Source organism: Trachurus trachurus, assembly GCF_905171665.1.
Source record: "Trachurus trachurus genome assembly, chromosome: 16".
Taxonomy (NCBI): Eukaryota; Metazoa; Chordata; class Actinopteri; order Carangiformes; family Carangidae; genus Trachurus; species Trachurus trachurus.
Genome location: NC_139902.1, coordinates 13530007 through 13558005, shown reverse-complemented (window position 1 = coordinate 13558005; position 27999 = coordinate 13530007). Strand labels below are relative to the sequence as shown.

At 42.5% G+C, this 27999-nt stretch overlaps 1 protein-coding gene across 2 annotated transcripts; it reads right to left on the bottom strand.

The window, feature by feature from the left end:
- Position 1: 1 nt before the first annotated feature.
- Positions 2–27999, bottom strand: LOC310998851 (chloride channel protein 1-like). Of its 2 annotated transcripts, XR_014596020.1 has the most exons (24): positions 27439–27999; positions 16463–16691; positions 15101–15232; positions 14846–14974; positions 14509–14642; positions 14021–14098; positions 12030–12108; positions 10403–10528; positions 9327–9411; positions 9024–9125; positions 8436–8520; positions 7619–7774; positions 7426–7495; positions 7225–7335; positions 6574–6787; positions 6348–6481; positions 5252–5433; positions 5066–5147; positions 4899–4981; positions 4557–4601; positions 4321–4425; positions 3008–3094; positions 367–2712; positions 2–110 (listed from the first exon to the last, which is right to left on the bottom strand). XR_014596020.1 is itself a non-coding variant. In XM_083989069.1 (23 exons), the coding sequence occupies exons 1-23, from the start codon at positions 27487–27489 to the stop codon at positions 2242–2244; spliced, it is 2970 nt and encodes a 989-aa protein (XP_083845195.1). In that variant the 5' UTR covers positions 27490–27999; the 3' UTR covers positions 2–2241. The 2 variants fall into 2 exon arrangements, 1 of the variants encoding a protein (XP_083845195.1); XM_083989069.1 differs by having other exon boundaries at positions 2–2712.

The following is a 27999-nucleotide window of genomic DNA, read 5'->3' as shown; positions in this document are numbered from 1 at the left end:
CTATCTCTCTCTCTATCTCTTTGTATCCGTTCTGTATATCTGTGTCTGTCTGTATGTCTGTCTGTCAGTGTACAGTGAGTTGTCTGCTGTCTTATTGGAAGAATCACTGCCTGAAAAAAAAAAAGAAAAATACCTGTTTTCACAGTCAACCAAAGGGGATTTGAGGCAATCAGACATGTAACATAGATATAATTTGGCAGTGTGTGGCAAAAATAAAAAAAAAAGAAGAAAAAAAGACATAACCGCTGTATAAAACGCTTTATAAAATTGGATGGCTTCTGTAAAAGTCTGTATCAAATTGGGTTTATTTGTTTGAAATGAGGCAGTGTGGCTGGTGAAACCAGTGTACCCTCGTAACACTCACACCTATGCATGCTTGTTGGACGGCTGTCACAGGATGGTTCTTTCACGTGGTTTCCCCTCTCTCTCTCTCTCTCTCTTTCTCTCCTCTTCTGTCAACAACTCTCTCGTTTCTTCTTGTTTCTCTTCCTTTCCCCTCTTTCTCCTGCACGACAGAACCTTCCACACCCCCACCAGCTCCTGTACCTGTCTCCTCTTCTTTTCCTCTGGTGGAGAAAGAGCAAATAAACAAACCAACAAACTGCATTTCTTGTGCACACGTGTGGATATCTTTTCACAACTAGAGGAAATCATTAGACTCTCACACAGTCACCCCTTGCTCTCTAGAGCCTTGTGTGATAGGTCTTTTTTAAACAACGTTTGGCAGCCGCCGGCGTCTCGGGCCAGCTCATTGGTGCTTGTCAGGAAAGGAAAAAAACACCCATCACCAAGGAACTGGCAGCGGTGTAATCCAGCCTGTCGTGCTTTTCCAAAAACATTCCTCTACAGTCCTTATCAGTCCTACTTTATGCCAGGAGAATATTAATGACAAATTCTCACAGACAGGACTTCTCTAGGGACTCACTGCTTGTTTGTTCAGGCTCACACAGAAATCAGAGCCTGAAACACACTGTTGATCTTCACAGCACAAATATGATTTTAGTTTGATATTCCCTTTCTGAGCCTGAACGCTGGAATGTTTTCACTAACATGCTGCTAACCATGCTAATGTCTGTCAAATAATCAAACACTTTGGTCCAGGGTGAACTTTAATAACTTTGGTGAGCTCCTGACAGCTCCACCATCAGTTAAAAAGAAAAAAAATTTAACTAGTTGTTCATAACTTAGTTGAAGTAGCAGGTGTGTTAAAAGGGCTCTTTCAATTTTTAGAGTTAGCAATGGTTTATGTACAAAAAATGGGATTTTACACCTCTACAGTTCCTACTAGCACCTATTTTTGTTGTATCAGTGCTAGGGGAACAGCAGAAACACAGCAATCACTGTTAAGAAACAGAGCCAAGCTGAATAAGACCCTGTAGTTTTTTACACAGCGCTTAAGTCATTTTAAACATGGCTCTTTGCAATAACCACATTTCCATCAGCCGTTTTGTTAGCACTAATTAGCTAGTTTCAGCATGCTAGCACTCAGCCATCACCCTGGATGTGGTAATAAATATTGTGCCTGCTAAACACCATCATGTTGCTGCACTGAATTCAGCATTTCGCTCAAATCACCAGCACTGTGCTACCACAGCCTCACAGAGTAGCTAACACGGCTGTAGTTTTCCTTCTAGTCATTTTTATTGTTGTACATAATTAAAATAAGCTAGTGGACAAATTTAATATTTATTATATTTAAAAATTACAGACCGGTTTAAGTGATTTGAATATGTACCATACAGCAAATATATGATAAATGTAAATTATGATTTAAAATGAACTTCAATCAGTAAATGCATGATCTCTTTCGACTTCTCGGTCAAATGAATTAAGTCTCTGTCATTCATTTCATTATTATCATACAATTCATTGCTGTCAGTTAATTTGCCTCAAAGGGAGTTATTGATATTACCAGACATCTACTATATATAGGCTACGTGATGTACAGTTACATTCAATATTTCCAAGATTTTGAGACGTTGATTTTGTCTGCAGTTCAAAAGACACAGGAAGGCACCTGAGATTCTGAAGAGTGAAAAAAAATTAGATTGTTGTAAGTAGAGTAGAAAAAAAATATTGTGTACTACAAGTTTCAGGAGCTTTGTGTGTACCAGCTCATCCTGAATGTCTGCGAGGGCTGCAGGTTGGCCCGTCTCCTCCACCCAGACAGCGGCTGTGTCTCTGGGGAAAAGGAGTGAAATCAGAAGAAGGTAAAAGTCTTTTTTCTTAAACCCAGTCCTCCTATATGGGCTCGTCTGACTCCTCACTCTCTCTGTCCTCCTGCAGGGAGGACAGCGTGACACTGGTGGGTGACACCGGGGAGGCCGGGGGTGAAGGTGAGGTAGGGGAGGAGGTAGAAGGGGACTCCAGCTCCTGAGGAGCGTCATCAACTTCTCTCGTGGTGGTGGCGGCGGTGGAGCCTCCACGGTTGCTTCCCAAGCTGGTGGGGGAGGAGGCCGCACTGTCACACCCGGCAGCTCCTCTGGAAGACGACGCTTTCCCTCGGGAATCCTCTTTGGACTCCTTCCTCCCCAGCTCCTCCTCATGTCTGCTACCCTCCCCCCACAAGTCTCTGTCCCGGGTGGGGGAGGAAGGGGTGGACGAGGGTGGCGGCTGGTGCTTCTTGGCTTTCCTGCTGGCGTCTCTGAAGCTGGCGAGAGGGGGACGAAGCCTCACCCCGCTTCGGGTCGAGCCCTCTATAGCCTTCTGCAACTGTTGGAGCAGAGAGAGTGGAGGTTGAAATAGCAAAACCATAAAGCACAGAAACATGTGCTGAAGTGAATGTGGGATTGTTAAAGTGAGCACCGAGGGAGTTGAGCTGCGAGGGCGGTGAATGGAATAACCGCATGAATCAGAGCATAAAGCATGATGCACCCTGTGACAGAACAACTGCCCACGAGGAGATCACCACAGCTCGCTGTTGTGCCGCATTACAGTCTCAAATTAACAGAGGTGACAAAAAACATGCAGATACTGGAAAAAAACAAAAGACAAAGAGAACCATTACCTCCTTCAGTGCCACGACTCCCACCAGCTTTCCAATACTGGTGACATAGGCATGACTGAGGCCCAGCAGAGAGAACAGAGTGTGGGTCTGAGTAATGACACAGAGAAGCACATGATCCGTTCAGTGTTAAATGTATTGGACGGTGACAGTGTTCTGCTTGCATGGCTGCACTGTTCCTCGTAAACAATTTCTCTGCAACTATAAGAGGAAATATATGGCATGCCAGCATAACATGAGTCACAGCATAAAATTCGCAAGATGCAGGATTCAAAGCTTTATTGTATAGACAGATTTATGAGCAGAGAACAAGCTGCACTGAGATGTACAGTATAATACAATTTCTTTGTCTCCCTCTCTGTCCTTACTGGCCAACCAAAGAATTAAATAAAACAACAACAAAAAAACAAGTAAAGCCGACAAAAGTCCCCCTCCTCTATGAGTTGGGGGCTCAAGAGACTTTAAAATTCACTGGATCCTACCTTTCCCATAATACAGCTGTAATTCATGGACTTAACTGATATGTAAAATGTGCTTTAAAGGACATTTAGGAAATACTTTAATTTGCTTTCTTGCCAGAGTCGAGATGAGAAGATTTGTTCTTATGTCTACATGCTAAATATGAAACTACAGCCAGAAGACAGTTGTCTTTGCCATGCATAAAGACTACTGTAGAAACAGGGGGGAAACAGCTCTCCTGAGTCTACCAGCACCGCAAAGTGAGGATTCAGACTCACAACACAGCAGGAGGCTGGGTCAGGTTGTTTTAAGCTAAATACTTTCCAGTCTATTTGTACCAGAGTAGCAGATTAGTGCATTTAAATGGCTTTAACACCAAAACCCAGCAAAAAGGTTTATTATACTCTTGAAAGAGTAGACTGGGAAGTTATCAGTTACATTTTTTTTTTTTTACAGCAACTGTGAGGTAAACAATCGAAATACATTAATAAATAAAGTAGGTTACCAAGAATGTGTTCTTGCATATTTTATTTTCCAATCAAACAAGCCTGGTTCATCTTCTTTTTGCCGTACCACCCAGCATAGTTTTGCTGCATCGCACCCCCTGCTGCGTCGACAGGCTGCCTTTTTCACAGAGGGCTCAAGTCACTAATTAGCATATTATATCTTGTTTGTTTAACTGTGCAAAAAATGAAGTGCAAAAACAGGTCATACTTCCCAAAATCAAGGCTACTCTATTTAAAATGTGAACCTGGCAATATAAAAGTGTAATAGTACATGACTCATCAGTGAATCAGTGTGTGTTATACATGATCTTTACATGTGGCGATGTATGACTCAGGTGTGGCTGTGTTCACCTTGTGTAGAGACGTTCTTTCCACCAGCTGGAACGGGGAGGGATCTATACGTATCTGCTCCATATCAATTGGTTTGTCCAGCTCTGCCTCTTCCCAGGCTTTGATCTGCAGCAGCCAATCACAAGGAAGTCAGATACTGTAGGCTCAGAGTGTACACAGTTTCGAATCATTGATCTGAGTGGTTTGATTATCTCATTGTTTGCAGTGTGGACGCTGAATCAGTCGTGTGCAGTTACCTCCTCTGGTGACAAGCTATCAGTTAGCGGAGGGGGCGTCGTGTCCTGAGGAAAGACAGAGTGAGGGACAGTCACATTAAACAGCCTTCCAGATGATGATAAGATGCCCCCTAGTGGTTTTTATTGCTCTGAAGAAAAAACAACATGTCAACTCCTCTATGTTTGCATCACGCCATGCTCCTCCCTTCACATTAGCGCGGGTGGCTCAGGCTGCCATGTTGGACGGACGCTGCTGTCTGAGCTGTCACTGCCAACTCGACAGCAGATCTCTGATGCGCAGCTCCGTCGAGCGTTTGGGGTCAGAGTGATGAGTAGGTGTGAGGCCGATCTTAGCGCCGTTACCTGAGTTTCAGTCTGGCCCGATGAAGACGTGGAGGAGAAGAGTCTCTGAAGGGTCCTCCTGACAGACGGCAGCTTGCGCTTGTCTGAGGACACGGGATGGCAACACATGTAAGAGGAGACAGGAAGCGACATCTGACGGGTGATCTTGTCTTTTTGCGCCACGTTACCTGAGCCTGTGTGGTTGGTGGAGGCCTCCGGAGGTCTGGGGGACTGGATGGGCCCGTTGCATTCGTCCTGCACTGGAGCAGACTGAGGGCACAACATATTCAGCAAGGGAATTGTTGAAACTAACAAACTTTCCACTCACAACAACAATCTGTGAAGCAATTTATGACTCGATTTTTTTTTAACACCTTGTCTGCGCCCTCCTCTCCGCCCTCCTCATCGACGAAGGTGAAGGACTCCCAGCTGACTTTGGAGCCCTGGCCCGGTGAACTCTGACCTCTCTCAAACACTCGCCTCTCGGGTGAGAGCCACCAGTCGAAGACGGCCTGAAGCTCTGTCCTCTCGATGGAGCCCAGAAGAATCATGGATTCTGCAGAGGGAAGTGTCAAAGGACCAGTCAGGCATTTCCTCCACCACAGAGGTTACGATTTCACCCATGTCTTGTTTATTTGTTGGCAAGATTCACGCAAAATGTGCTCAACCAATCTAGGGGATGGGGCACGAGCCAGGAAGGAACCCATTAAAGTTTGGGGCAGATCCACATCATTTACTATGAATTCGGATTTTTTTCTCTGAAGTCTGGTGTATATTGTTCGACATTGGCCTTGAAGGAGATCTGCGCTCTTCAAGTACCCTTCTAGTTTAATTTGCTTTTCTGGTGAGGGTTTGATGGGGAAAAAAATTGATGTTCTCTCTCAAGGCAAGGTAAGTTAATACAGATATAGCACATTTAATACACAGAGGCAGGTCAAAATGCCTTACATAAAAAAGAAAGAAAGAACAGAACATAGAAAAGTTACAAAAGTATAGCGGCCGGTGGTTTAGCTCTGCATGAAGACAGAAAACAGCTAGTTTGGCTCTTAGCAAAATCTGCCTGCAGCATCTCTGATTAACACATTATAATATCTTTAAGTATTTCTTGATCACAAGCACTGACTTCCTGTAGACTCTAATATGTTAGCTGCTCTTATTTTAAGCTAAGTTAGCTTCTACTGGCTATAGTTTTGTATTAACAATAGAGACAAGGGAATAAGTGCAAGAAAGCAAATACTCCAACTTCCAAAATGTCACACTATTTCTTTAAAAATCAACATATGACACTATATAAGATGACATGGCATGGTATGACGACACTGAGGGGAAGGGAACTGGCCTCAGATTCATGGAGAAGACACATAAAGGACTTAAAATGTAAAACTTCACTAACTCTGCCTATTCCTTCACCATTTAACCTCTTGAAGACGTGACAGATGCAGCCATTAGATATCATACACGTTGTCCTACCTTTTGAGTCAACCAGTGGGATGGTTTTCAGAGTCGTGGTCTCTAGCAAATGGTTCAGTTCCCGATAGGTGGATTGAGAAGACAAGAACTTCACTCTGCGCACCATGATGTCTTCCACAAAGATGTTATACTTGCTGGGGAGGCATAGATGGTACAATAATCACCATCTGTCTCACAATGGCAGCTTGAACCATAACGCGTACAAAACAACCGCTGCAAACTTTACCTGATGTGCCCGAGGGCCAGCTCAGGCAGGTAGGGCAGCTTCTTCACCTGGATGATGGAGTCGTAGAGGGAAGGCTGCAGACCCTGGGCCACCATGTTGGCTAAGATGACGGCCACCATCATAGGTAAGATGTGGGAGATTTGACCAGTCAGCTCGAAGCAGATTACAGCTGTGGAAACTGTGTGTGTGACGGCCCCCGTCATCGCGGCCGCGCCTGGTAATAAGCCGGGGGGAGGATAAAGAGTATGCATCAAGTAGACTGTAAAACCTCATCTTATCTTCTGACACTGAAGCAGACATCAAATTAGATGAGTTTTCTATGGCTTCAAATATTTAGTTTAAGTTAAGTTAAGTTAAGTTAAGTTTAATTGAAATGTTATTGACTATGGTTCCAGTGGCATATAAGACAGCATAGAGGCTTCATTATATCCAAAGACCCTTCCAGGAAAAGCAAAAATGGCCGGATTGTCCTATCTCAGCATATTTACACTTGGAGATGAATTTGGATGCCATTTCTAAACGTTCATGAAATGAATGCCATTGAGTCTACTATAGGTGGTTTTATTCTTCTCAAATCTGCTACTCTTCAATAAGTCTTCAGGGCATTGGGAGCTGAGTACAACAGTGAGATAGTGGTAGCAGCAGACTGACCGATGACAGCGTAACCTCCTGGCAGGATGCGGTAGACTATCCCATCAAACAGGATTCCATTGGGGAACAGAGTGGCCATGATCTCTCCTACGAGGCGACCGAAAGCAGCTCCTTGAGGACAGAGATAAGAGACGCTGGTAAAGACAAATTGAACTGAAGCTCAGCAGGAGATACTGCACTCGCATTACAAAATCCTCTTACCTAGTATGAACACTGGCATAAAGGCGCCCGAGGGGATGGGCATTGTGGTGGAAACTGCTGACATCCAGAACTGTAACACAAAAACAGGATCAAGGTAGGATCGAGAACCGGTCCCCAAGGTTTTTCATGCTATCAAGTGCTATTTCAAGGCGATGCCCATGGTGCACGGCAAGAGGGAGGGAGGGAGGGTTACCTTCATGACGAAGAAGAGGAGAAGGATGATGAAGATGCTGACGCGAGGGTGCAGCCACGCGGAGGAGCGCCCCAAACCGGGCGGAGGAGGATATGCTGTGATTTTGGTCCAGGTGAAATTATCAAACAGGGAGTTGATGCACTCTCTGGGCATCAGCTGCCAGAAGCAACAGACATAACAAATTATCAAAAATGTCAAATCTAAATTTCTGCTGGAAGAAAAAGTAAATATATACATTAAATTATGGTCAAAACTATAGAAGAAAAAATTGGACTTTAAGAGTGTAAATTAGATGTTCAGATCGAGTGGACCTGTCATCCTAGATACTTCCCCCATGAAGTACCATCGGTGAATGAGTCTATGTGAGATAGAGATGCATATACTGTATGTAGCGATGCTGTATGAATATGTGTGAATGGGTGAGTCACAGTGTAAAGCACTTTGAGTGGTCACGAAGCCCAGAAAAGCAATGTCCACAAATAATGCAGTCAATTTCCCCTTTCCCTTTTTCCTGGTTAATTCAATTCGGCACAGTTACCATCAGACTGAATGTGGCTCCCTCTGGACCAACAAAAGACTTTATGTAACTGTTTTTATATATGCAGTTGTACTCCCTGAGACTTGTAAACAGACTTTGATGTGTAAGATCGGTGGAGTTTCCCTTTAAGTTGCTAATAAAATTCAAATGTCTATATATAGTAATAACATGACAAAAGCACACAGCAGAGACTCCACTGACCTCCTTTGACAATACTGTGAATATTAATGAACACACACCACAAAGAAGTCAGAGAGCATGAGACTGATTGTGTCTAACCTCTCCAGCCATAAACTGTCCGAATCCAGGGGGGAACGTGAAGGTGGCGATGATCAGCGTCACTGCACCTGGATAGATTAATCGGCTGGGAATAGAAAAACACACACACACACACACAGTCATTAATAGGAAACACTCCCAGAAACCTGCAACAAGGAACGGAACAGGAAACTGTAATGAAGGTCTGAATGTGAGTGTGTAACGGCAGCGATTGTACAGCTCTCCTGGTGCTGCTGCTCGCCTCTCTCTAATGGTGAAGACTAATGTTCCCTGACTGTCGAGTCTCCGAGGATAAGTGAATCTCCCCGTTGAGTGAATAACTGGCTGAAAGGTTGTTAAGGCTTTGCTGCTGTCCTGGCCAGTGTTGTGAGACTGATGAGCTCGGAGAGTGGAGCCGAGATACATTGAGAGGAACCAGATTTGAACGTGCAAATCGTTTGACTTCCTGGGAACAGCGTCCGCTACCGGAAAACACAGCGGTTTAGCAACTCAGTGCTGCACTAATCCACAGCAGCAGTGAGTGCACAGCAGCCCTGTTTGTGTGTGTGTGTGTGGGTGGGTGGGTGCGTTTGTGTGCTGGGATCTCACTGTTTGGTAAGGAAGCGTGTGAGAGCCGTCGGCCTCCTCATGAAGAGAACCACCTGTCTGTTCAGGTAGACGAAGAACGCCCCCAAGAAGCCACATGAGATCCTAGAACATGAAGCAGACGGTTTATTCAATTACATAATATGGGCATGTCATACGTCATATGTGTAGGCGCAATAGCAGAACAAAAAAGAGATAATATACTGACTCATGCTCCATTTTGTTTTAAGCTGCAAAACAACAACAAATCACAAGACTGAAAAAAACAAATACTTGGGTTGCACACATCCTTACAAATGTCCTCACCCTATGATTGCGAACGCAGGCAGCTCCTGCAGGTCAAAGGGAAAATCCATCCTGAAGTTAGTTTTGAAGAGAGCTGTGATTGTGACTGAGAAAGAAAGATAAAAACATATTCAACAAAATGCAAATTACCATTTACTACAACAAATAGTGAGTTCAATGTGTCTGCCTCAAATGTCCCACAATTCTGTGATAAATTAGCTGAGTTTCAGTTTTTTAATTAACATTTGTTAAAATCAAACAAAAGGACAAAAACTCCAGAGGAGGGAGAATTCATTATCTTTGCTAAACAATAAATCACATTTGTTCAAAGTCAAAACACACACTCACACACAAAATAAGTTGGAAGCAGCAAAACAAAATGTAAATACATTTTGAGTGAAGTTCATGTCGTCCTATTGAATGGAAGTCCATTCTCCTTTTATCTTTGTTTTTGCTCCACCGACGCCTGAGGGAAAACTTCAGCTGCTAAATGCTGTACTTTGTTCACCAGCTAGTTGCTAACTAGTTTTAGCCTGTTGGTGCTGAACAGGTGCAGTAGGATTTATTAAAAAACCCTGGCTGCTGCGCCTGAACGCAACATTATGACAACAGTGATATCAGAGCATTGTCTTTTCAATTACAAGTTGATGGGGGTTGTTTGTTCATAATTACAAATAAGACATGATACGCAAAAACATGAATTATCCCTATGAAATTTTTATATAAATCCTAAGAACCTGATGTTTGAATGTTGAGAGGATAAGGATAAAGATTAAAGTGACAAAATAAGACATAGATTAATGATTTCCCCTTTGTGAATTGTATCTTGTACACATAAAAGTTCAGTCTTATAAAATATTAGTATAAACTGTATGAAGCTGATGTTTCTGGAATAAAGGAAGTGACAGGCTGCAGGGATTTGCTCACAAGTTACAAGTGTCTTTACTATAGTGCGGGTGGATTTCATATATTCTGATGACTTAAAACATTTCTTAAGAAGCATAGACAGCTACTTTCCCTAACACACCAGCTCAGCACTATTTCTCTGCTTTGTGTGTGTGTCTGTGCGTTAAATGTGCGTCTGCTCCGCTTCTCACCAGCATCCTTGTTCCAAACAGAGAGCACCCTGAATATGAAGGCGCTGAATGTGGCGGCAAAATATCCCCGCCAGTAATTCCTCACCGCAAAGTAGGTAGACGTGACCTCAATACTGAACAACACCCCTGGTGGTGGCAGAGAGAGAGAGAGATGGGGATAGAGAGAGAGAGAGAGAGAGAGAGAGAGAGAGAGAGAGAGAGAGAGAGAGAGAGAGAGAGAGAGAGAGAGACGGGGATAGAGAGAGTGGAGGAAGGACCGAGGGAGAGGAGGGATTATAGAAGAGAGGGAAAATGAGGATGGATAGTGTGAGGAAAGAGAGGAGGACAGGAGGGAGAGAGAAAGAGAGACAGAAATAGAGAAGAGAACAAGAGAGAGAGTGAAAGAGTGAGTGAGACAGAGAGAGAGAGGAGAAGGAAATTAGTTAAATAAGCAGAATGAGACCAAAAACACTAGAAGCTAAGGGTGTAATTATACACAACAGGAGAACCACAGGGAGGGACTACACACACGCGCACGCACGCACACATTCACACTCACACACACACTCACAGGGTATAATCAGCATGTGAAGTGATAAAATAAACATCAGAGCCATCAGAAACATTATTCTGAACAAGATAAAAACAGGCAAAGAGCAGACGGGGGTGAAAACAACATCTGAACAGTGTGTCATCAGTGTTTTCTCTCCTTTCTGTTCTGATTGATAACTGGGTTCTTAGTGTCTTTCATTTATCTACTGCGTATTGAGGGATGCTTCTATTTGTTTGGTTTTTTCATACTGAATCTACCAGTTATTGTTACTAATGAACAACCTGTTTGTTTTCTCGGTTGGGTCAATGAAAATATCAGAGAAGAGGTGAAAAGAGCCCATCGGACGGTCTATGGCGAATTGAGAAGACAGATTGCTGTTATCTCTGGATTTGGATGTTTCCTCTCAGCAGCAGTCGTTAGGTGGAGTAATGGTTGCCGTCTCTTTCACCAGACTCCTTATGACGCTGCTAAAACTGACTGAATGCACCTCTCATTAATCGATTTAGGTTTAATACTCAATCAAAGTCATTCATTTCTATATTTCTATATTTATTTATTGTGCTATAATATTGTAAATTGAGCCAAAAGAAAAACTGTTTTTTTGCAAACCTTTTATCGCATCAGTGTGTAAAGTTTCCTTAAAGCCCCTTAACACAAGTTTCATTTTTTTATGACTAAATAAAATAAGCAGCTATAAAAGTTAAAAATGAAAAGTTTAAGTTAAATTGACAGTTGCCTGGCAACAACAGGCCCCCGACAACTGTCATCAGTAGCTCCTTCATGAATCAGCGTTTTTAAAATGCAACATCTTAGTCTGGATCAAAGTAAAAGAAATAAAAGAACAGTTAGTTGAGTTTGATCAGGAAATATATGTGTTCAGTGACTGAATAAACTAAACTAATGATCTTAAACTTGACACTTTGGACACATCTCAGTTGCTACTCAAAAAATTCTGATGTTTATTATTCAGATGTACATGAAAACTTGTATTTTTTTTTTTTTATCACATGATTGAACCAGTAGCAGGGGCGAGGGAGGGGGGTGTTTGGTGAAACAGTTTTGGTTTGTGATAGGCAGTGTGCAGATGCGTAGTACCTCCTAGTGGAGTGCCGAAACAGCATCCCACCCCCACGGCACAGCCAACAGTCAGTATATCTGTGTAACCGTAAGGGTTCTACTGACACAGAAAACAGAGAGGGAGAGGAAGAGACAGGGGTGGGAGGGGTGAGAAAAAGAGAGAGAGACAGAGAGAGAGAGAGAATGAGGGATGAAAGGTGGGAGATGATGAAGGGGAAAATGAAGGTGATGGAGGAATGAGAGCGTAGAGAGACAGAGAGAGAGAGGAGAATGAGTCGGTAAAGAGAGAATAAAAGATCAAGGGGGAAAAGGACAGGATGAGGAGCCACAGGGGGAGAATTGACAGTGGGGAAGCAAAATGGAATAAAGTGAATAAATAATGCTCGCTGGAGTGTGGTAAAAAAAGTGATATAGGAGGAGGAGAAAAAATCACACCAAGAGAATATAAAGCAGCAGATGCACAGAGTGATGACAGCAGTCAGACTAAGAGGAGGCAATTAAGCAATCGGCAAACAAAGTGAGTGGTCACAGCGTCCTCGGGGAAACAGCTCTGACACTGATTGCAGACCAGAAATTAAACATTGCCACTGATTATTTATGACCTTGAATTATGATGTTCCATGTAGTGTTTCAAAATGACATATGAGAAAGAAAGTATCTTCATTATCTGTATGGATTGACTGAAAAGCAGTTGAGATGCTGAAAACACTCACTACTTCAGAAAAGGCCTGATCTCAGACAGAACCTCATAATTCAAGGCTCATGTACAGCGTTGCTCGCGAGCTAATCTGCACGTGTAAATGTTCATTCCCTTTGAATCGATCACTGGTGGGTGGAGCAGAGCAGGGCACTGGTCTGAGGTCAGTTTTGCCCTCCATATTTGCGCTGCTGATGTTTTTTCAGGAGGACAAAGCTGACCAGAGACCTGCTGCGCCTGGGTGAGTCGGGTGGGGACAGCAGGCTGGGGACTTGCCTCCCACGGGGGCAGCGAAACAGGTGGCCACTCCTACGGCACACGCACACACCAACAGGTCCTGGTTATGGGTGCCATTCTGGGGTTAAGGGTCACGGGTGGAAATGGACAGGGAGGAGGAGGGGGAGACGAGCAGGGATGAATGAGAAAGTCAAAAGGGAGGAGGAGATAGAGAGAGCAGGGGAAGGGGAAGGGAGGGGAGACAGGGATATGGGAGCTCACTGTTAATACACATGCCAGACATTACCATCACACTATTAATACTGTGAGACACAAACACAGACGAGGTGCGAGGGGGCGAGCCAAAACAAAGACACAAGAAAAACTGGGTGGGGAAGGGAGGGGAGGGGAGGGGAGGGCGTGAGCCGGCCGGGAGAGAGACAGATGGGAGAGAACAACAGGCACAGGGCTCCCACTTTCTCTTCAGCATCAAATTCAAGGACCTTTCAATGAATCTCAAGGACTCAAAATTGGCATGTTTGGCAAACTCACACGCCGCCGGGGCCCTCGCGTAATTTAAGACCTCGCCAAGTAGAAAGTGCTGAGAGAACCTGAAGGGCTAGGAACAGCATTTTCAAGGTCACCCAGTCATTTTCAAAACAAGTCTATAAACTTTGATTTGATGATAGCGATAAATGAAAAGTCAGGGGATCATTAAACTTAATACAGTTCAACCTGACGGGGGCACGAAAGGTTCCATGGAAACAAATCCAATTGTTATCGAGAGAACTCACTCAAAACCACAAAAATGCAGCTCACAGAAAGTAATTAGCACACAGCATTTTGGGACAATGTAAATCTAAAGGGTCTGGACCGGAGTAGTGAACCAACATATCGACTAGCAGACACTGTCATCCTTTGATACTTCATAACAATCAATCATAACAATTCATTTTGCCCAGATAAAGATCTTTGGAGCCTGTGGGAACCCTGTAATTATGACAAAGACACAGCAAACTGAATTACACATTCATTAGGTGCATTAACTATGAACTCTGGGTAATGTAGTCTGTTTTTGGTCAGGGCCTCAGCTTACCTCATAGACCCCGGAGAAGATGGACATGAACCGACTCAGCACGGCGGCACAGATACTGGCGATGTGGACAAATGGACCCTGGAGGTGAAGGGAGGAAATCAGTGACACAGGTGAGCCACGTGTAACGTTCTCTACACGGACACTGACCATCGTCTGTGAAACAGAGAGTCTAAACTGGGACATGTTGTATCAGGGCAGATAAATCATAGGATAAACGCTGGATGTGACAGTTGCCCCGCTACTGAAACAGGGAAAATGAATGTACTCCTTTGCTGAGGACTTGAATAATTTGCTTCTGTCCCGTGAGAGGAGGGAGAGAGAGAGAGAGGAAAAACATGACAGAGGATGATTTATTATCCTCCCAGCTCAGAGAAAGAAAGACCGAGAAAGAGAGGATGCAAACAACGGTGATGCTGGATCAATGAATGGTGATAGAAACCGCAAAAAACAGATAATAAAGAAATGAAAAGGTGGGTTTGTTTGTTTACCTCTTTGCCCACTGGCATCCCACTGCCCAGGCCAGCAGTCAGGCCGACGACTTTGGCTACGAAAGCTTTGAGGGTCAGATACTCCTTCAGGACGACACCTCTCAGGATGGTTTTCAGCTCAGGGATACCAGAACCTGTGAGAGAGGAAGAAAAAAAAAAAAAAAACAACAGCGGAGGGATCAAGACTAAAAAATCAAAGTGGAAGGACGGTGAATGCACTAAGGGAAAAAAACAAGATGTCAACATGCTGTTTTCCTTCAACAGGAAAACAAATAAAGGAGGTAGAAACAGGTTGTTGGAGAAGATAAGAGAGGCTGACAGGTGATGGAGAGCTCACCGATGGCCTGTGGGGAAACCAGGTGACAGAAGAGCGAGGCGAACATGACAAGGATCATGGGATAGGAAACCCAGGCGAGGTACTGGAGCGCCACGTTGCCCCTAAGCTCCCCGTGCATCCACTTATAGGCTGGAAGAGAAGAGAAAACAGGAGTTCAAATGGAACAATGATCTACAGCGGAAACTAAAACTCATCGAGTGGCATTGAGGAGTAACTTTGACACATCATAATCCCTGCGACCTTGGCCTGTGCTACCTTGAAGGCTCTTGGCGCTGGCGTAATCCATACTCCAGCTGACCAGGGCCATAGTCAGTCCCAGAAGAACCAGGAAAATCCAGTCCTCCCCCAACTTGGTCACTATGTACCGCCGCACACGGGCCAAACAATCTGGGACAGAGAGATAAAAATTAATGATTCACCTTGAAGCCATTTATCATTTGATTTAATCACTGACAGTTAGCTATTGTAACAATGCCTGAGAGGGAATCATTCAGTGTGATTACGGCCACAGTGACGGCGGAGCTTAGCACAGAAATACCTGTAATGTTGGCACTGGGTGATCTTTATGGTTGGTGGTGCTCTGACATTTACTGGTGCATGTACAGCATGTGCATTGTCTGGAAAAAGTTTCCTTATAGAAACATGTACAAATGAATATAGACTATAGCAAAAGTCACTGTCTTCTTCACTAGTGGTTGAATCATTTAGGTAAAAGTCGTATTTCCCTGGTGTATAAATGCACAGTTTAAAGTTCTGATTTACAATTGCACTTGAAAGAGGTTTTCTTTTTTCCCTTAATGGACCCTTGTTGGTTCCTCTGTTTTTCTGTATAAAACTGTAGCCTTCAAGCAGCAGATTAGAGTTTTTGAAAAGCGGCTTCTTTACAGTGCAAACATTTACTGAAGTGGTGCTGTTAGAGTAGTTTTCTTGCACTTTCTAGTATTTTCCTCTGCACAGGCTGAGTAGAAACCCCAGTGACTAGTAAATTGATTTTGATATATTGAGTGCCTTTTTAGGAAACTCTTGTACAACACAGTGTAGTCCTGCTTTTAAATGAAATGGGTTTAAATAGTATGACAGAAAAAAACAGAGCCAACACAATGTGCTTAAAAAGACGGAATAGAAATGGGTTTGAGATACTAGACCTTGTGTTGGGAGACCAAATGTAATATAGAGCTGAGTGTGTTGGCTGAATAAATAAATAAAGTATGAGATATCTATATAATAAATTGTGTGTGTGCAGTACATTACCTCAGCATGTCTTAAATCCTGACTAAAACCCTGAGTCCAGAAGCTGCTAAGTCGGCAGCCTCATTACACAATAGCAGCACATCCAATTTTATGCACTTATCACAGAGAATGTAAAATCATAATCTGCAAAGTGACTAGTAATTGGAGCCATTGAACAAATATTGCTCCCTCTGCAGAGCAGTGCAAATTCTCAGCTCAAAACTCTCTCAAAGTAAAGCTAATATGTTCATTTCCACCTCTGTTTGTTACCTGTTACCATATGAGGTGTCATGGCAACTAAAGCAAAGTCATCGCAGTTTACTACCTTTAGTTTGGCACCTGAATGTCTCTGAATAACTGTTATAACACCACAGCCCTGCTGGTCACCTTGGCATTTGGAGTAGGGCCGAGGCTTCTTGGTAGACGAGACGTGGCTGTGATGCGAATCCAGGGACGCAGGGTGATGATGGTGATGATGATGATGGTGCCGTCGGCCGAGGCCTCTGCGGCCTGAGGCTGTTTCTCCTGCCTGTCGCCTCCATTGTCTCTCTGTCAGCAAACGGGCAGCTTCCCGGCGGGCGAAGTTTCCCAGCTGCTCCCTGTACTCACCGTACAGCTGGAAACGAAAGGGAAAACACTAACAGTGAGCTATGAAACAAAAAGCATCAAATCAAGAAATCACATGTTTGTTGCAGCCCTTGAGAGAGGGGACGGGAGAGGAGAGAAATACCTCTGACAACTGAGACTTGGGTGAAGGATAAAACTAGATCCAGAGTCTTGAGATAACAAGAAAGAGATAGGGGGAGTGCGGCGTGTGTGTAAGGGATACACACCAACCTGAATACCCTGGCAGACAGAAATAGACAAAACGGGCATAGAGATCGGAAAATCCCCTCCCTGAGAGGAGGCAGGGGCTGGAGAGGAGCCAGAGGAAGAGATCCTGGAAGAGAGGACATTCCACATCTTCCCCTTCCGACGACGTGCGCACTTTACACCTACAACCACAGAGACGCGCACGCACATACGCAAACACACACACACACACACACACACACACACTGGCGCTCATACTTGGTCAGAAAACATGACACGACCTTGTGAGCCAGTGTGATCGGTTTGCACTGCACTCAGGGCTGTAAAATACTGCAGATCCAGGTGCGGCTACGATGTGCAACTGAAACCTACAGATCACATGCATCCCGGCTTACAGCAAAGCAAGATGCTAAATCACAGAGAGGGCTGGCTGCCACGCATTTCTGTCTCATGTTCACACAGGGAAGGAGAGCTGACACATCCAACCGTGAGGCCCCTACCAGGATGAAACCAACGCCACTAACTCCTCATGCTCATATTCACTGATGATCAAATCAGAGTGCAACAACAAGCTGCAGTCGCATTAAAGTTCAAAATGACTGCAGGACAAATACAAGTCAGTTTAATCTCGTCTTCTCATGGCCACAAAAAGTGCTACACACAGGCAGCCCCACTGAAACACACGAGTCACTACAACCACATGACAAAGTGACTGATATAGAAGTTTATAATTAATACATGAATACTCCACATAGCAGGTGGCCATGCAGTTACACTGTTAAAGGCTCTTAAGAACTTTTGATGCCCCTAAATCATGTAGCAGGTTATTTTAAACCTCACTAAACACTACGAACCACAAACCATTAGGTGTGTGTTGTATTTCCCTTGTACTGATGCAGTTAAAGCTGTTGACCAGAAATGCAAACCTCTATTGTTCATTTGAATCATTTGGTATTGTGCAAAGAGCTGGTTGAATATTACCTCCATAAATCATGTGTTAGTTTGCTTCCCTAACCATCAACAAGGGAGTTTGCTACTAATGACAAGACACAAGCTGAGTTCACCTAATGTCATCATCCTCTGGTTTAACGCATTGTCTGTTTCTGTCGCATATAAAGACACACCGTATATATGAACTACTTAGATTTCAGTCTCTTATTATCACTGTTTTTACCATAACCTGATTCATGTAAATGCAATTTCACACAAACCTCTTATCTGCTGCAAAACACCAGGAACCCACGCACGATAATTTCAATTTGAGCTGTGACTCAGACTTCAAATGATTTTTTTTTTTTTTTGAGAATAACACAAAAAGTGTGTAACCGCCAATAGTTAACAGTGCATTATGTAATCTCTCACGAACAAAGAAACAATGTGAGAAAAACTGTAAACAAAACAGATTGCAGGTTTAAAATAAGATCAAACTAATTCATGGAGGAATTAAGTGAATTTCTACAGAAATAATTTGATTATCATACCTCGTGTACTGTTGTCCTCAACATGTACTCAACATGGTTGTTCAAACTACTCATTGCAGCAATAATTGGAAAAACTAAAATCAAAATGATCAGATCCATAAAATAACCTCTGGAGCCTAAAGAAAAAGGCCTGGAGTGTGTCATTAAGTTTGTCCCGACCAGATGCAGCCGTCTGTTTTTACCTGAACCTCATCTGTTGTCTCCAGCATGATGCAGCAGCAGCAGCAGCAGCAGCAGCAGCAGCTCTGTCTCCTGTCCTACTCTGCAGATACCACCACCACTGCTGCACTACACATTAACACCAAAGACCTAATCCATCAACAACATCAAACACACGCTGGCACCAGACGCCATCAAAACCAGGTACAGCAGCACAGAAACCTGTGCAGTGTTCACAGAGAGTCAGAGAGCTGCTGTTTCATCTTTCACCTCCAAGGTCTCAGTCACATAATATAAACAACATTTCTACATGTTCAATATTTTCCATTTAATATCTTCACGTCTTTGTGTTGTAGATGACTTGTTCTTGAATTTCTGTATTTCTCTGACATCTCTTGTGATTTTATTGTGTGTATACTAGTGTGTGTGTATTTCAAAACACACATCATGTGGCATGTGAGGGAGTAGTATAACTATATGTAGTCACTTTATGCTGTTGTTTAGACATATATAATGTACATTTAATATTATCCAGTCTTTGTATGTCAAAACTATATAATATGATAACTATATTATATATAGTGTTTTTCAACCTTGGGGTGGGGACCCCACGTGGGGTTGCCTGGAATTCAAATTGGGTCGCCTGAAATGTCTAGTAATTGATTTTAAAAAAGTATGATTAAAAACACCACACATAATCTTAAACAACTGTATTCTATACTTTCACTTTCTCGGCAATAAATCGAGTTCAAATAAAAATGTCTGAGCTGGCGCATCTTGATTGACGAGGTCCCCAGAAATTTGTGATGTCAAAATGGGGTCACGAGCCAAAAACGGTTGGGAAACACTGCTATATAAGTTTATTTTACATTAAACAGAGCTCGAGACTACAGTTAAATATGGGAAGAATAATGTAAATTAAACTGTTATTATTAATGAATGAGACCCATTGAGATGAGCCAACATTTACAGAATTTATTTGACTCGTTTATTCAATGATGAATCTGCAAATGTTTTAAATTTTTGAATTAATATTACTGTACAATTCATTCACTCTTGGCCGCCCCTCAAAACCCTTTTTATCAAGTCAGTTCACTGACGTCTGAATTTATCACTCTAGTCAATTCATAGAGTTGAGGAATTGTAAAAAGTATGGCAGATTTATTGATAACGGAACAAGTCGCAGCGTTACTGGCAACCCTGATACATTGCCAGTAAATATTAATAAAGTCAAAATGGAAATAAGTTGAAGCAGTGAAACAGACATAAAAAAGACAAAGATCTGACAGCGTGAGAGAGAGACTCATTTTCACAGAGACTCTATCAGCTGACTTTATTGAGTCTCCATCTCTCAGCCCTGTGTTTGCCTTTGTGTCACCGTGTAACCTTGTACTGCTGAGCCACACCAGGCCCAGAAATTACACCAGTAGCTGCCGTTCTCGCTGACTTTCACACGCTCTGAACATAGTTGCTGCCATATTTTTTACTCTCTAACTGTCCAATGACCTTCCCACACCAAGTCAAGAGCACCAGAGGACACACAGCACACCCCGCCCTCGCTCCCCGCTCCTCGTCCTCCTCTATGCGAACTAATTTACTCACAGCAAGGTTCCCTCTGCCGTCCCTCGTGGCTCTTATTACTTTCCTGCTCCCCTCTCTTCCTGACTCTCTGGTTTCTCTAAAACACATGAAAGTAGTCATGTGTGCTGTATAGCGCTCACCTGTCCTTATTAGTTTCTTGTGCTCCACTGTAACAACTAAAGCTTTTACTGTTGTGCTTACTGCAGGTCTCACGGGATGAAGAAAACAGAAGAAACGTTTCCCTCTCTGGCTTTGTTAGGTTTACAAAACTCTGTGTTAGATTTTGCCAGTGAGCTGTCGAGAGTTTTGAATTCATTTATGAATCTGCCTTTTACGCGCTGGCTTTAACGAGGTAATCCAGACTGTAAAGGCACAAGAAAGAGATGAGAGACAACTTCAAGTTTAAACCAACAGACAAAAAGCAAACAGAAACAGGCTCATAGGAAGAAAGTCAGGGAGAGTGAGGGAGGGAGGGAGGGAGGGAGAGAGAGCTTCAGTCATAGTGAGAGCTGCTAATAGATACAGAGGTTGGAGGGCACTGTGACATTGAGAGTTAATTAAAAAAATAATCGCACATTCCTGCGTCCCTTATGAGAGGGAGTCAGCACTGCATATTCATAAATATCTGTTGTGTGTGTTTGTGTGGCTTCTTGAGCATGTCGAGTTTGTGTTTGTGTGTTTAGAAGTGTGTGAAAAAGGAAGTTTGTGTGTTCATGTGAGGCCTTACAACAATAAAGTGCTGTCCCTAAGCACAAGGTTAATGATAAAATCTGACCCGTTCACTGACGGACAGATCAGGAGATTACCCCCCCCCCTCTCTTACACACACACACACAGACACACAACTCGCACATTCCACAAGCGCGTGTCTCCATATGCATACACTAATTAACCAGCACAATAACATTTCCATGCCTTGTCCAAACACTGTTCAAGCTGTCATGTTCTAATTAAGGCATGTCGACGCAGCCAAAGGAGCAAAATAAACCAAACTGTACACTTCCATGTGTTATGTATGAGCCTGCGGTTCAAACTTCACACCAAGTAATCCAGGAAAAATCAACCGTGGAGGCCTTTTTATCCTCTCTAACGCTGCTTTTCAGTTAATTTAGTCTCGCAACGCCATGAAATTTGAAATTTAAAGCCAACAAACAAGCAAGAAACAGTACAAAAGCTGCCTTTTTCTACAACTCATTTAAGTCATAAATGCAGGAGTCCTTGGGAAAAAAACTGATCCAACTTTGGAAAAGACATCTCACTATACAGAAAAACGAGTTGACCTTACCAGAAACTGATCTATATTGAGAACTGTCTCAAAAGTGTTGATCCGTTCCCTCATCTTGTTAGATGTTCCTTCTGCAGGTCGCTGCTCGCTCTCTTTCTTGTCTCTGATATACTGTAATTCCTTCTCTGGATATCTTTGTCTTACATCTGTCCTTTCCTGTCTTTGCCAGAGTGACGGACAAGGACTGTACCTGTTACCTGCTGCCTCCATACAGTATAGACCTCAGTGACTGACAGGTATGGTCAGTCTCACACACACACAAAGAGAGAGAGAGAGAGAGGAGGGAAGCAGTAGAGGTTAATACAGACACTTGAAGTTTGACAATAAATTGTCAGCAGCTCTTAATTCAGTGGGGTAGATTCTCAGTCAGGCGGCCAATCCAGCAGATTCCTGCAGAAACATAAATGCAGCAGCGGCAAGGACACAGGCCTTAGGAATGAAAATGATACCTGCTAACTGGGTGCAGACCATAACCATACTACCAACATTATGTGGGATAGGGTGGATAATACCGTTCTGTACTTTAAATGCCTTTAGCATAGGAGACATGCTTTACTAAAGCCTGACTGGGCTCGAGGACAGATCACAGTATCATGTTGTTCTGGCAAACATTTAGTTTTGTACACAAACACTTTTATTTTGGCAGTGACTCCTCCAATGTGGTAATAAAAGATATAGTTAAAGTAATGACAGTAATGGATCATGAGGAAACTAAATGTCCTACATTTTTGCAGTAAAGGTGACAGCATGAGTAAGTATCAGATGACAGACACTTTAAACATCACACCTGACTGGAAACAATTAATAAAAGCTAAGTAATCTTGAATTAAGAAAAATAAGGGCAAAGACGTTGCCTACAAAAGGTCTATATGATATATCTATTCCTTACAGTTTATTTGGATAAGCCAGTATCAGTACTGGCGTTTCATTAGCTGGACTCTGGTCTTCACTTTCATCTGTCTCTCTGGTCTCCAGCCCTGGGACTTAAACTGGGTCACTGTCTGCTGTTCTGTTTTGACCAAGAACTTCTCACGTGGTTTCTGGGTCTTTGGGGACCAGACTGCTGCTGGTTTTCATTTGCATTTATCTGTGAAAAACAGCAGCGTTCAGTCGGTCTGTTGGACCAAAGTGTTTTATTTAACTTTATATAATGGTTAGTTTACTGGCACTGAATGCTCTTGTCACTAGAAACGACTGCTGGCCCTGAATGTTGAGCATCACTGTTGGCTTGAAAAGACCATTCAACATTTCAATTTCAGCACTGTAACTCAATGCATGGAAACAGCTTTACGTTTCTTTAGAGTGAGTCAGTGAGAAGTCCAAAAAATATATTTAATTTATAAGAAGTTTTATAATTTATTATCAAATCCAACCCAGTTAAATTAGACAGAGTTGGATAAGACATTTCTGCTCCTCATACACTGCCTGTTAGTGCCTAGATTTTACTTTAGGTCAGCATCATCCTTTTGGTTGGACACTTTATGTTTTTATTAGGTTAAAACAAGGGGGGGGGAGGGGGGCAACAAACGTCCTGGATCAGACCCAAACCACTGACAGAGTTACAGTGTTGATGACATAAGTCACTGATCCATCAAGACAACCCAGTGTTATGAGTGTGAGATGAGATTTACTTATTTCTCATACCATTCAGAGATGAGGACATTTTATCTGAAGAGAGATATGTATTTTCAAGATTCATACAGAAAACAATTTTACTCAGCTTTACTGACATAGAGTAGAGACAATATAAATATAATACATTCTGTTCATTGATTATAACTTGGAACTATATTATTTACTTTGTCTGTAAAGTTGATGGTTGAGATTGGCAGAGGGATACGAGGTAAGCCTGTAATGTGATGCATAATGTGTGGAGTGTTTTGTTACGTTTTGGAGCCAAGATTAAAAATGGGATGAAGACAGATGAAGCTGTCCTTGTGTTATTACTTTACACTTAACCTGAAATGTAAATAGATTTAGTATGGACTGAGTTTAGAGTTAACGCTGTGTAAATTTATAATTTTTAGTTTTATACTTTGACACAAACTTTCTCTCATTTTTTACTTCTTTCAGTCATATTAAGATGAATTATTAAATAAACGTGTATTAACTGAACTCAAGTCTTTCTTTTTTTTCCCCCGACTATATAATTTATGGTTTAATTTATTGGCCAGATAAGAGTCATTAGTCATATTCGAGGGTCACTCTGAGCGCCAACCATAGGAAAATTACTGCAGTCTCCTTTGATCTGGGTCCCAGAGTTAAGATCACCGTAGCCCCAAGATGCATTTGGGAAATGAGACCCCTGATTTGTATTCAGTTCAGCACTTTATAGCCCTGTAAGCCACTGCCACACATTTGATATCAGAAGCCGTCTCACCTACGACTGAACTCTTGTATTGCAGCCTTTCACGTTTCTCCCTCACTCTTCCCCCTCAAACTTTCCCTCTCACCACCCCTTGTCCCCATCCATCCAACCCCCCCACTACCCCCCCACCCCTGAGGTGAAACCTTACTCGTGGATAAATTTAGCAGCAGTGTGACCCAATGTTCACTGACACACTTCTCCACACCTCTGCCTCTCTCACGCTGTTTGTCTCTCTTTCGGCCCATCTCTCCCAGGAGGCCACTTGCGCAGACAGATGGAGGTCTTTAACCTTTACACAAAAACAATGACAAGATATTGACACTGTTGCGCCGTTAACATGGTGCTTCATCCTGTAGCTATTGATACGCCACCTAGCAGATTAATTATTACATTATAGCCACCGCCGTAATTGAAAAGACACATCAAGTGACTGCGATATCGTATGAAGTTTAATGGCTTAATCGTCTACATCCCAGTCATTTCAGTCCGTGAGACATTTGGCAGGTGAACATTATCTCTTTTAGTAGCCTGTAACATTTGAGACTTCTGAGATCTGTTTCACTGCTGTTGACATTCTCACTGACTGAGACCCGTCTCCTCACACAACCTCATTTTTAACCACGTCCATCACACAGGTTGTAACACACAACCAGGTGTATACACAGGCAGCGGTCTGTCCGCGTGTCTGGTCTGCGTGACACGAGGCCACAGAGTGGGCTTCCTCCTTGTTAAGGTCAAAGGTCAACAACAGCTGTGTGACTTGGAAGTAATTAACACAACTTTACAAACTCAGTTTGGTCATTTCCAGGTCAGAGGTGTCCAACGTCTGCGTTAAAACTGTCCCCCCAACTGGCTGATGAGTGAACGTTTTTTAGATGTCTGATTTAAATACTGGGCAACTATCAATACAACAGTATTTACTGTAGAAGTAACACTTTATTTCACAGGTCCATAATTTGTGGATAATTTTCTAGTAATTTCCTAATTTAATTTATAATGATATTTCCACTAAAGCACTTTGTAACTACACTTTATTTGGGACACCTGTGCATTTAACTGTAATGTGTTGGAAATGTGTAAATCATATAGTTATATTAAATATGTATATGTAATAATGTATATATATACATAAATGCAAAAATATATAATAATATAATTTTTCTTTTCCAACACATTACAGTGTTACATTACATTACATTACATTACATTACATTACAGAGTTTTTCCCTAATGATATTATTGCAAAAATATATATATTAATGACATTATGCTGGACTACATGAATTTGAGAGGCAATTCTGTCAACAACACAAAATGAACATTATAGGCTTGTTGCTGCTGTATTGTATTGCATTAGATTGTGTAGATGTACCGAGTACAGAGGTCACCAAGTGTAGACATTGATTAATTACCCACAAAGGCAGTTTTGAAGTCTTACAAACTGTCAACACTAAATTTATGACAAATGCAACGTTTCTACATGAGCCGCTGGACATTTGATCCTTCACTGAAATGCTGCAGCTGTTAACCAGGCGTCCATTAGACAGAACTAAACACAACAAGGATGTGTTTGTGTGCTTTAATGCAAACACTTTATTAGTAACTTACAAATTTTTTTTCTCTCTAAGTCAGAGCACAGCAGATCAGCTGAATATGCAATTTGTTTTAAGGCAAGAAGCAATTCAACATGTAAAGGATTTAGTTTATTAATAATTATCATAGTGGAGCTTGTCATTAAATGACATTTCACTATAATTAGTATCAAATTACAAAGTTCTTTCCAGGAAACTGTCTAGAAAATGATCAGGAAATTACAGACAACTACATAATCACTGTTTCTTATTCTAACTTATTTGATTTTATTTATTATTTCTATTGCTCCTATTTTTTTTATTTTTTTATTTTTTCAAATATGATTTTGGAGCTTAAACCTAATTTCAACAGCATCTAAAGAACTACAAATCAGTTTGAAGCCCTGCAAGGTGAAATATTATCTACATTATCTAAATGCAGTTGAACAGTTACGTTTGAAGTAAACATCTAATGAAACACTCTTCTTTTAACCAAACGTAACCCTGTTTTAACCTCAGCAGCACTCACTAAAATTACTGAAAATGCAGACATCTAACATTAACTCCCATCACCACTGTGCATCTGTGAAGATTTAGCCGGCTAAATCATCAACCTGAAAATAAACACCAGCCATATCCTGCTCCTGATCAATAAATAAATTATATTAGGGCGATCTATTAACAGCTCTACACATAAACTCCTCAAATCCTTCAAGGCTCTAATTTCCTCTCTCACACACACAGAGACGCCATCGCAGCTTTCACACCTGAGTGACATGTGACTTTGCAGAGAGACATTAAGCCTGTAAATAGTGTGATTAATTGAGATTTCTTATTTATATCTGACCTGTGGGCCCCCGAGAGGCTCCAGGAGGGTTAGGGATTAGAGATTTTGCTTTGGGCAATCATCCATCTTCTCGAAGGAGAAGAGGAGCTGACACTCTCTCACTGCTCCTCTTCACTTTGACAGTTGCTCAGGCTGCTTTAACACGTACACGCGCACCCCAGCTGCTCCCACCTCAGTTGCTCATGTATTTGTCATTCTTCCATCTTAAAATTCACCACCTCTGCAGAAAATAACACTTTATAACCCCAGACATGGACACAACACTTCAAATCGTCCACCACCAACAACAACAACAACAACCCGATGCTGTGAGTCGTGTCCGTAGAACAGGTGTGATTGGACAGAGTATTAAAAAACAAAATGAGCCGATGGTGGTGAAACACCAGCAGACATCTCATCTCAAGATGCTCCTGGAAGGAATGGCCATCATTTAGGATGAGTATTTAAACAGATGAACGGAGGGATATAGTGACATGACTTCATCTCAACACGTACATCTAACCTGTCTGCTCAGGTTTCTTGTATATAGGTATTTATATCCACCAACACATGAAAACAGCAATGACTTTACAAGGCTGCAGCTTGAGAAGCCATACAGAAAGGGGAGAAAAGGGATATATAGAAGCAAGGTGCTTTAGAATATAAACTAGGTATTGAAAAAGAAAATAATAAATAATAAAGATTTTTTTTTAAATGAATCACCAAAAGCAAGAGATCAAATAAGAGCTCAGTGTTCTCACACCAAATAAATAAATAAAATGAATAAAATCAATTATATCTATCACTCACTGTTTCTTTACGTGGGCAGTGTGAAACCAGTGGAGACTGTTTTTGTGTTTGAGGGCTGTTCGAAGAAATCTGATATAAAGTTGGAGAAATCTTGTTCAAGTAAACAAAAGAGAGGAGGAGGAAGATAAAGAGTATCGATTCAACACGAGGCCACTGGGAGGGCTGCGTGTGGTGTAGCAGAGAGAGCCAGGAAAGACCGAAAGCACTGCTTGTTGATGAAGAAGGATGCAACAGATGAAAACAAATGACCAGAGGGAAGTTGTGGAGGAAAATCAGGTTTGAAAGAATTATGGAAGATAAGGAAGGAGCAGGGAAGGACAGCTATAGAGTAAGACTGACAGGCAGGTACGTAGATGGAGAGATGATGGAGAGACAGGTGAAGGGACATTAAATGATGGTGGAGGGAAGGGTCATTTTAAGAGACACAGAGGACGGCAGACAGGTAGAGGAAGATTTGGTAAAGTCCTACCAGGGTCTGTTGGTATCTCAGAGCCTTCCTTTGCGACGCATCTGCAGCCATTGACACGCTGTCACTGATCCAAAAATAACCTCGCTGGACACCCCAGCATTTCCAGTGGCGTGGGCAACACCATACACGCGCTCTCTCTCTCTCTCTCGCACACTTATATACTGTATACACACTTTACAGCCGGCGAAATAAACACGCAAAACATCTTCTTGAGTTTCTCACTCTCCCGTGAACTCACTCTCGAACACACAGCTCGCTACACAGAGATAATGGAAAGAGGCAGATGAGGTCCTTCCCGACCGCACTCTTCTCCAGATGATCCAGAGGCTGCGAGCCATCCAGCTCCACTGCAGGACTGACAGACGCACAGACACGGACCAGACAGGCGGACAAAGCAGAGTAAAGCCATCTGATGAGGCAGTGAAGGACACAGCCCTTTCCTTTATTAGAACTGCAGACACCTAATAACACACGCACACACACACACACACACAACTTGTTGCCCTTAGCAGCACCCTCCCTGCCAGCCGGCCATTAGGTGTGTGTGTGTGTGTGTGTGTG

Excerpts from the sequence above, each read along its gene's own strand:
- LOC310998851 (XM_083989069.1), bottom strand. The coding sequence starts at position 27,489 with ATGGCTGCAGATGCGTCGCAAAGGAAGGCTCTGAGATACCAACAGACC. Across the intron at positions 14,643-14,845 it reads GGTTTCCCCACAGGCCATCG|GTTCTGGTATCCCTGAGCTG; the intron begins GTGAGCTCTCCA and ends CCTCTCTCACAG. Across the intron at positions 3,095-4,320 it reads AAAGAACGTCTCTACACAAG|ACCCACACTCTGTTCTCTCT; the intron begins GTGAACACAGCC and ends GTCATTACTCAG.